General features: G+C 42.1%; 1 protein-coding gene across 1 annotated transcript in view; it reads left to right on the top strand.

Annotated features, from left to right (window-relative positions):
* The window catches only part of LAPTM5 (lysosomal protein transmembrane 5), a 185820-nt gene extending 175351 nt beyond the window's left edge, over positions 1–10469 (top strand). Inside the window, exon 8 of the mRNA XM_086957509.1 lies at positions 5381–10469. Within this exon, the coding sequence (XP_086813635.1) occupies positions 5381–5452 (72 nt within the window). The 3' untranslated portion in view covers positions 5453–10469. The remainder of the gene's footprint in view (positions 1–5380) is intronic.
* Positions 10470–10859: the final 390 nt, after the last annotated feature.

Raw genomic sequence — 10859 nt, forward strand, 5'->3', positions numbered from 1 at the left:
TGTTGAGTGCCTAATACAGTGCACTGTGTGTGCCCAGGGCCTGTAAATCAAATGTTGCTACTAGGCTTTTGCAAGGATGTTGGTAAACCTTGTTCCAGACGCGTCTTGAAGCATAATTAGCCGTGTGGACTTGAGCCGCCAGAGAGAGAAGAATTGAACTTTTCCTTTGCTGTGAATTTTGCTACCGAGTTGGCACTAGAAGTGGACGCCAACCCCCAGAGGTACCCCTCGTTGGGAGTACCCCACCTTGGATTCCCCAGCCACGGTGCACAGGGTCCGTATTTTTACAGTGGATCCCTGTACTTAGGCCCTTCTGTCCTGAGGAAGCCCATAGATACGTGTGGCTGAAACGCGACCGCGACTGCGTCGACATTCTGTGGAGGAGTCCGTTTCAAATGTGAATTTGTGCTAGATTGTAGCATAAGCGCCGGTTGAAATAATTAATTTGGGGTAATTGGTTTCCTAAGGCGCTGTTACATAGGACTACCTGGGAGTGTAGCATTGAAATTCAGGAATGCACACATAGATATGTGTTTTTGTGTAATTTTTTTGTTTTATTTTTGTAGGGCTGTGTTGTTGTGATATTTGTGTGAAAATATGTATATTATTATTATAGGGGTTTGTAAAGCGCCTGGTGACGCCTCCCGGCGTGTCCCCGCGCTGTGGAGAGAGAGTATTAAAAAGGTGGAGCCAAAAAAGCAAGCAGTTATAGAGTAAAAAGATAAGTTTTTAATAGTCTTCTAAAGGATGCCTCATTTTTATCCTGTCTGATGTTAATGGGGAGGGTATTCCACTTCTTGACCGCAAGAGTACGAAAGGACCTGCCTCCCAATCTGGCCTTTTTTGGGAGCGTTGTTTTAAGCAGACCTGTTCCCTTGGAACGTAGGGATCTGTTGGGTTCATAGAGCGAGGCTAAATCAGACATGTAGAGAGGGGCTTTGTGATGAATGATCCTGTGGCACCAGAGGAGTGCCTTGAATACTATATGTATACTATACTATACTATATGTATACTATATGTAATGTATATGCTGTATATTGTATTATATGGAAAGATTGAGTGCAAGTGAAGGTACTCTCGTTGTATATAATCATTTGTTGATTTTTGTGTGCTCCACCTAGTTGTTTGATATATATGTGATTGTAATTTGTGTATTCATTCCTTGAAAAATTCATTTTTGGATATATCTGGGTTTTTAATTTAGCCTGGATTACAAATAAATACTGAATCGATCCCTCTGTGCTCCTTTGTATTTGTATACATCTTTTTGATGTTATGTGCTCATGTACATGAGGGTAATTTGGGCACTACCCCTATTTTTTCCTAGCTACTAGGCTTGCAGCACTGATTGTGCCAACTACACAAGCAGCCTTGCAACAAGGTCTCAGGCCTGCCATTGCAGAGCCTGTGTGCAGTCTGGTGCTGCCATGTCGATTTGTCAAGTGCACCCACTCGCCAGGCCCTAACCTTCCCTTTTTTTACATGTTAGTCGCCTCTAATGACCCAAGGTACCGCTGTGCGCAGGGTGCAGTGTATGTAAAAGGTAGGACATGCCCTGATGTGTGTGGCATGTCCTGATAGTGAAACACATCCAATTTCGTTTTTCACTATTGCAAGGCTACCTGTTCCCACCGGACAGAATGGGGAGTTTGCTTCTATCATCTTATAAACAGAACTACCCCTGGGAACAAGGTAGGAAGATAAAGTTTAGTACGCCTGATCCCAGAATGGTAAAATGCATCTTTTAGTGAGGGTGACAGGGTGAATGTCTGGTTTTGGAGTGACAGGCGCTGGGGATGTGCAGTAGCTCCAGAGAGTATGGATGAGTGGGGCTCGGCTGACTAGACCTGGGCTGCATTTAGAGTAGGGGGAGATTTTCTTTCACCTGAATGGGCCTGGTCTGCCTTCCACAATGCTGTCTACACCTCCTGCCAGGAACCTGCACCAGAGAGGACAGAACTGGTTTTGACTGAGCATAGGGCTTCTCTGCCACCAGAGATCAAAGGATCTTGCCGTATACATATTGGGGCCCAGGCCCCGGAACTTTAGATCACTTCTGGGAAATCAAGATGAGCCTTTGCCAAGGAGAAGAGCTGGAGAATCTGAGGAGGAATACTGCCCCTGTGCTGTTTGCTGTTTGCTGTCTGCGGTTGGCCTGCAATGGCTACTTTCTGCCTAGGAAAGGGAAAAGGACTTTGCTGTTTGCTGTTTTCCCTGCTTGAGGAAGATCTCCAAGGGCTTGAAGAAGAGCTTGCCTCCTGTTCTGAAGTCTCAGGGGCATAAAGACTTCACCTCCAGCTCCCCTGAACTTCCTTGCTGGGAGTTCTGACCTACCAAGAGGTGCCTGTAGCCTTTCTGGGCCTCTGGAGGTTGTTCTGGCTGTTGGGAGCTGGAAAAGTAATGCAACAACGAGAAGCATGAGCATCCGCACCTGTTTCCGATGCATCACCAAAGAAATCGTCACAGCGCCTGCCCGCAGCTCAAGAAATCGCCCAAAGCTTCATATAGTGCACCGATCTTCAAAGTCCGAGATCACCGCACCGATTCCGACGCAAGCCCTGCTGTGCGGCTGCAAGAACCCATGCGTCATCCCGGATAGTCACATCGCATCGAGGCATCAGGTCTGTCGCATCGTTGGGGGATGCAGTAAAAAACTGATGCATCACCTCTGCATGCAGCAAGAAACTGACGCATCACCTCCTCTCCGGTAAATAACCGACGCATCACCTCCCCTGCGCAGCAGTAAGGAACCGATGCATCACATCCCCAGAGCAAGGAACTGACTCATCACCTTCCCTGGGTGTAAGGAACCAACGCATCACCTTCCCTGTGGCCCTTTTTGTTTGTGTGCGTGACACATCCAAGGTACTCTGTGTGAAAAGTGTTGCATTTGCAATATGCTTTAAACTGAACTATTTCTACCATTGGAAAGTCATATTTTTATTACTGTATTGTGAATTTTTGTTTGGTTTAGATAAAGAGTACTTATTCTTCAAAACTGGTGTGGTGTCCATTTATAGTGTTTTCACTGTATTACTGTATGTGGTCACAAATGCTTTACACACTGCCTCTGAGATAAGCCTGTTTGCTTGTGCCAAGCTACCAAGGTGGTGAGCAGGGGATATTTACGAATGTATCCCCTTACCCTGACTAGAAGCAAGAGTCCCTACTTGGACAAAGGTACCTACCTCTGCCAACTTGAGACTTCGTTTCTAACAACCACCAATGCACTGAGCAGATCTCTTGCATGACTTATGTATGCAAGAGCCTACCTTCAGTACAATTTTAGGCAGACAACTGCCCAATTTTCATTTGCATAATATGTCTATTTTTGTGAAAGTTATGCATATTAAGAATGGAAAAAATATACAACTTCACCTACCTGTACTCTCCAGTCAATTTGTTCATCCTTTGCCCTCTTCAAGTATAAATGGGGCAAGAGTGGGGCAATGGCGGATATGGTCTACTGACTTATTTAGAGTTTTGAAAGGCATCCAGGACACCCCCTCTCCTCGGGGTTGGGGGTTGAGGATTTTATTATTGTACTCCGAACCACCAGCATTTTCCTGGTGGTTCTGAACAGAATAAACGTATGCCAGATTGTCCTCCCTAAACAGGGTAGGCGGTCTGAGGAACTTATGCCAACGGCTTGATGTCCCTCGGGCCGCCTCTTTAAGGTTTCCTCTGGTGCAGCCCACAGGGGTTCTGCCGGCAGAAAGGTACAGATTCACCTGGCTCCAAATATTGTTTGCGCTATATAAAACTTTATAAATAAATAAATTACAATAACATTAGTCTGCACATTACATCAAATCGCGTTCATTGAGTCCCAAATCATCAACTTTTAAAATTGAAAACATGAAAAGTAATTCATTGCATTTCAAGGAGTATGGGCATCCTCTCACACCTTAACAGTAGTCCGCTATCACTAATAGTACAATTACACCCATTGCTAAAGGTGCTATTAGTACTACGTTATCCAGTAGTACTAATAGCACAACCATATGTAATGCAAATATAACTAGAAGCACCAGTACAATTGGAGTCAGTACTTGTACCACAACTCATGAACTACTACTGGGACTACTACTTTATGTATATCTAATATCTACTATCACTGGTACTACTATTATTCACCATATTATTAGTATAATTACTATTATTATTATTATTATTATTAATATTATTGTTAGTAAAAGTAAACTGCTGATGTAAACAGTGTTTAAAATAAGAGTAATATTGCTGCTACTTTTATGTCAGTCTAATAATCATACTGCTTCCAGTGTGCCGCCAACTACTGAAAGTACTGCAGTTGCCACTTCGATGAGTTTACTAACACTTTTAGTACAATGGCTAGTAAATCTGCCATTTTATGTTTTCCCAAGTTTAAAGTCATCACATTTTGAACTATCAAGCCAAAGTCATAAACTGCTAACAAATCAGCACAGGACCAGAATATTGCAGTCAACATATTGTCTGACATAAATATTGTGTCCTGAATACCATTTACAAAAATATTGTCCCATTTGAGTAAAAAAAAAATATATAAACCCAGTAATAGATATTTCTGCCAACACTGCCTAGATCACGATGCTTATGCCAGATGATAAAGTGCATACAGTATCCTGCTATGCAAGCAGAATGTCAACAAGCAGCGTCTCGTCCATAAGGACGGATGGGTCATGCAGTCCTGCCAAGTACCACGCATCAGGCATTAGACTAACGCATTTCAGTGTGGTGCTCCGCATCACCACACTGAAGATGTCACAGCTCCTTTGGGCGTCACCTCCCCAGCTTTGCAACGGAACTCAAGGCCCTCCCCCATGTGATGAGGGGGAGCTTCAGTGCTAGGCTTGTACCTGTTTTAAGCCCTGAAGCCCCTAGGGTCGAGTGTCTATCACTGACACCTTGTCACAGAGTGGGGTGAGGTCAGCAGAACTCACTGACCCCATCCCACGCTGTGACGAGGTAGGGACTGCTGCCTCCCCTTATTGGCTGACCTTAGGTTAGCCAATGAGTCATATCACTCTTTTCACGATTTTCAATTTTTTTTAAACCAAATCAATATACTTTGTCTATAAATTGAACCTATCATTCAAAATATGTCAATAAGAACAAGCTGATAAGTGTAACACTCAATGAGGTTGTAGATATTGAAATTGGACCGTCGGGGAGAAAAACTCGGTGAGTGAGACACTCAGTGGGCTTGTATGCTGTGAAAAGGAGCAGTCAATGAGAAAAACAGTATATGTTTGGCTCTCTACGAGTTTGTAGTCTACAGAAAGAGATGGTCCTGTCTCTAACAAACACAACAGGAGTAAATATGTGCCAGAGTAGCAAGGAATGTGTGCTAACCTCTTCACTCCTTTCTATCTGCAGCTCCTCCTGCCCTCATACGATGAAGCTATCAAGAGCTCCAAGGTCCTGCCGCCGCCATACTCCCTGGCGTAAAGGATGTCACCCATGAGCCTCCTCACTGTATCACTGTATACTGCTGCCTCGCCTCACTGCACATTTGATATTTTTTTTTTACCAGAAGTGACAAGGTTTCTCATCAAGCTTCTTGAGATGACCACCTCCTGGTTCCTCTTCCAGCCTAGGGACAGCCACTTGAAAGAGCATGTTCAAAGTTTCATGTTCCTACTTCTTTTACTTGTAGGTGAATAGGCCTTGTCATTGGAGCCTGGCTCGGCGTTGCTTAGCAGTGTGCTCCTGAAGACGCTTAATGTATGCAGGATGTTGCTTGATTGCCCGCTGCTGGCCTGCTAGTAATTGGTACCTGGCAAAGAGTACCACTAGTACTGTACAGCTATCATGAAGATGCACTCATTTGTAATGTTCATATGTTAATATTCAGTTGACATATTCTGCCTCTGCCAAAACGTTAAGGGATCGAGGGACTTTTAATTATTTAAACATTTCCTATTTGTAATTGGAATATTCAATGTACATTTTTTCTTTTTAATCTTGGTTATGTTTCTTTGACAGAACAGATGTTGCATAAGACTGTCACAGCAGCGCAGCTGAGGCAGAAAAGTTTATTTTCTTACCGAGCCCAGGGCCCCTGGCACTGATTTAGCATGTCAGCTGGTATGAGGGTAGCGACTGTGCTACCAAGGAAGCTATCATGGGTTTGTAAGGTTGCGAAACCTTACGGCTCACAACTCCAGATACATTTTTTCAACTATGCTGGCTCAAAGTACGTAGCTATTTGTATTTACAATTCCTAATTGTATGGCTGCCCCTGGCAACAGAGGGACTGGCAACTCTTGTCAGCCGTCCACCCTACCTCGTGCTGTGAAGCCGCAGCCACCAGACTGAGATTCGGGATCTTGCCCCAAAAACTGCCATCCTCCCCAAAACACATCCAACAAGTTTCCCTGCCAGCCTACAACTTTATTGAACAATTTCTTCAGGACATATACGCTGCTCTTTCACCTGCTACTGTTGCAGCATTCGTAACACTACTCCTTTCCCCCTCTGACAGGGCCCTGGCTGCCTCCTCGGCACCTCACAGAGGCTCATGGGAGAGTGCAGCCATCTTCTTTCGATCTCCAACTGTTGGATATCTTGTCCAGGCACATCCTGGAATAGGATATTGACATATCTGTGCTTGGGGGAACTGTGCCTACGGTTTGTAGCTATTTGTAGTTGTTGTGGATGTACAGGCCGTCATTCGCACAGCCTAGCAGTTACACAAACTAGTAGAGAATCTGGCGATCACCCGTGTAACCTTGATAGAGGTATCACCAATGGAGTGATTATTTCCTTCCTTTTGTGTAGGACCCGGAAGAGCCAAGTAGGCTTCTTGTGCAAAGGACAACTAAGGACAAAGAAAGGTCACCGGTGTTGCTGTCTAACAATACCATTGTTGCAGCTGCAATCTACCCAGCTCTAAATTAGATGATGTCTATGACCTGTCAGCATGAAGCTCCCTTTACAGACAATACCATTATTGAGCCCCACAGTACAAAGCGCCACAGTGAGCCCCAGGGGCCTGCTGGGGTAGGTACAGATATTGTTTTCATTCACCCTCTACATCTTTGGTGAGTTATAAAGTATAGTCCAATGCGTCCTCATGAGTGGTGTGTCCTTTGGATACAGACAACCAGCAGTAATCCTTCGGTAAAGTGCTGGGTGATAGCATAAAACTCGTAGGAAGGAATGGTTCTATTCAGACGATGGATGGGAACGGGGGTCAGACTGATCAGCAGTGGCTGAAATGAGTTCAATCCTTCCATCCAGAGCTTTTTTGTTTTTCTCACGGTTTTTCCCAGATGTGGTTTCTGTATCTCACAGTGCCTGAGTCTCAAGCGGCACCTCACAGATGACGGCACAAGCAGACTGGAAATATTCGAGGGTTGCTGTGTTACCTTTCAGAGTGGACTGGTGTAGTATTCAAAGAAGCTCAATAATTAATAGTTAAATTGTAGCTTTAATGTAAGAAGAAAAGCACATCCATGTACTTCGATGTCAGGAAGTAGAATGACCTCAAGGTACATCATAGAATAGAAAATGTGCACACTAGAATACAGAACTCCAGAATTCAAAGGATGCATCAGAAGTAAAGGCATGCAAGAACGAGACATTTAAAGGGAAAATACCAGATACTACATATCCTCCCTTTTTCTGAAATAACAAATACCTAACCATCCCCTTTTTACTAAAAAAAAAAACCTAAATTATGTTCCATAAAAACATATAACAATTTTCTAAAATCTCTACAGTACAACTAAAAGATTTCACTATCCACAACAATGCACTGTATTTAACAGTAACTTTTAACACTCTTGTCAGTACATATCACCATATTGCATTGAAACTCTTCAGATGTAGATTGAGTATCGTTGTCAGAATCTTAATCAGAAGAATCCTCATTAACATTGAAAACTTTAGATGACTGTAAAGAACTTCTGTTACAGACTTTTGCATAGTGCCCCACAACCCCACAATTAGAACATTTAACAGATATAGCGGGACATCTCTCAAACCCTGCATTGTGGCTTTTATCTCCACAACGATAACAAGCAAAGGAAAAAGAATTACTATCATTATACATTTTCTTGGAGAAGGATTTAGAGTTATAAGACTTTTTGTGAGAATTCACATTAGATTGAAACTTCCTATCATTCTTCTTGTCCGGTAACTCCTTATTAGTTTTTGCTAAAACTTTATTGACTGTAGAAGTAGAAGTAGCAGCTCCAGATTGATCAGCTAAAGCTTTAGAGCTTCTATCAGATAACTCAGCTTTTTTCAATAAAGTTACCACATCCTTTAGACTAGATTCTCCCTCAATCCATAGTCTGTCTTGAATACTTTTATTCTTAGAACACACAACAACTTGATCACGAATAAATTTGTCGTGCAGAACTCCAAATTTACAATGCATGGCTAGCAATTTTAAGTGAGAAACGTACTCCTCCACTGTCTCATTTTCCAATTGTTTTCTTTTGAAGAATGCTCGTCTGGTAACACCAATACAAACCGTAGGAAAGTAATGTTCAGTTAAGTCGGAAATTGCATTATTGAAGATGTCACCATCGCCTGCTCTATCCGGTTTCTGCATTTGATTATAAACTCTCAAGCCTTCAGGACCCAAGCTATGTAAAAGCATACGCATTTTCCGTTCAGGAGATAATAGTCCAACATTATCCTCCAAAGTAGCAATATAATTAAGAAAGTACTCTTTCCATTCAGACCATTGTATAACTGGATCTCCAAGTGAAGTCAAAAAGTCTTTAGGTGTGCTAATGTTTATATTAATACACAAAGCAGATGTAGGTATCGAATTAGTACTAAGTACATTACTAGTAGAAGCAGGAGTAGTGTTTGTCATGATGCCAGTGAAGACAAATTAATTGAATGAAGAGAAACAAAAAATGGAACAATATAAATAAATAAAAATAACTTACAAATTTGCTTCACTTACTTAGTAATGCTGCCAAAAACAATAAAGATGAAGAAGAAAACGAAGTACTGATGTGCTTGTATGAAGGTGTAATCATTCAATAATTGACGCGTGTTGAGATGCTGATGCTCGCATTAAATATGCGAGATAGCCCGTAGAAGAAATGAAGCCAAAAGCATAAACTCACAGAAATCCAATATGGCGGCACATTGATTGCATGTACACGTAGCGTAAGGTCACGTTGATTGACCTCTGATGTGTCACAAGTGCGAGGAAAACGTCTTCCTGAGGCGTTTCTAAGCACTAGCGCAATGGAGCACTGAAGCGCGAGGTAGCATGTAGCAATGAAGGAAGCGTTTGAAGGTAAACACAAACGCACATTGTCAGAATGCGAGACAATCCACTGAATGCTGCAGTTTTCACGAAAACCTGTATATTTACTCACAGTTCTCGAGTAGCACAATACAGCTCAGGCAGTTGTTTCTCCGTCCTTCTTCTACTCTTTGTAATCTTAAAAATATTCTCCTAAAAAAAAAATATATATATATATAGATTTCAATGGCTTACAGGAGTAGGATCGTAGGATGCTTCGTTGGTTCGTAGGTTAGCAGAAGTAGAAGTACAATAATGTAGCTGAACAAAAATGTTCTCATGGAGAAGAAAACGGCATAAAATGAAGAGTTGGTATAATGGATCCAAAATGATAAGTTACAAGGGTTTATCCTTCTTTATCCCAATCGTCGCCAGTTTGTAGTATTCAAAGAAGCTCAATAATTAATAGTTAAATTGTAGCTTTAATGTAAGAAGAAAAGCACATCCATGTACTTCGATGTCAGGAAGTAGAATGACCTCAAGGTACATCATAGAATACAAACTGTGCACACTAGAATACAGAAATCCAGAATTCAAAGGATGCACCAGAAGTAAAGGCATGCAAGAACGAGACATTTAAAGGGAAAATACCAGATACTACAACTGGCCTGGCAGTTCGGACTGGTCCGTTCCTTTGAAGCAGGGCCCAGACTGATTTTCATATGGTTGGTCCTCACCGTAGTTACACAGCGAGAAAATAACCAATTAACTGTATTTCAAACCAGATTATCAGCAGCCAGGATTAATTCAGATAGTATATCAATATTTTATTTTAGTTTATATCAGCAAGTATGCCCTGTTCTATTTTTTAACTCACGCTCATTAACACAGTATAGTAGAGTGCATGATTTTACCTAAGATCGCTCTCGACCGGTGGTTCCCAAACTTTTTGGAACTGTGACCCACTTTTTAAAACGACAAACATTCATGCCCGGCCTACCTTTCATGGACACGAGGAGTGAATTTTTTAATGTAACTAAAGCATCGTATGGTAGCGCATTATCATTTACAGGCAGCACATTTTCCATTGCAATTGTCAGTAAATTGGAACAGACATACAGTTTTACTGTGAAACTATACAGCACATTTGTGGAAAGAGTGTTTCTGTGAATATTTATAATGTGCGCATCACTAAGTAAAGTGTCTTGATTTGTTTTGATTCCTAATAAAATATTTGTTTCCAGAACACTTCAGGTCCAAAAAATGTGGTTAATTTTTGCTGTACTAACTGCTGAATGTGTACAGTTTATTTGCGTGTATTTATATTTCGTTGTGTGTTGCAAATAGGGTAAAATATTAGGAAGCAAGGACCGCATGAGACTGCCTGATGGACAAAGGAGTCACCATGACTTTGCCATCAATGGAATTTGCATCTCCGCAGCACACCTGCCACTAAAATGTATTGAAAATGTGAACATACTCAACAGATCCAAATACTCCTGGCCTAGTGGGAGAGATGGGCAGCCTGACAGGCAGTGTCAGAGGAATGGGTCATTCCCTTTTCAGACGCAGCCAAGGAGAACAAGAAAAGCCAACTCTTCATTCGGTGGCACTGGCAAAGGGGAAATGTAGTGAAAG

The sequence above is a fragment of the Lissotriton vulgaris genome, chromosome 2_1 (genome assembly GCF_964263255.1).
Source record: "Lissotriton vulgaris chromosome 2_1, aLisVul1.2, whole genome shotgun sequence".
Taxonomy (NCBI): Eukaryota; Metazoa; Chordata; class Amphibia; order Caudata; family Salamandridae; genus Lissotriton; species Lissotriton vulgaris.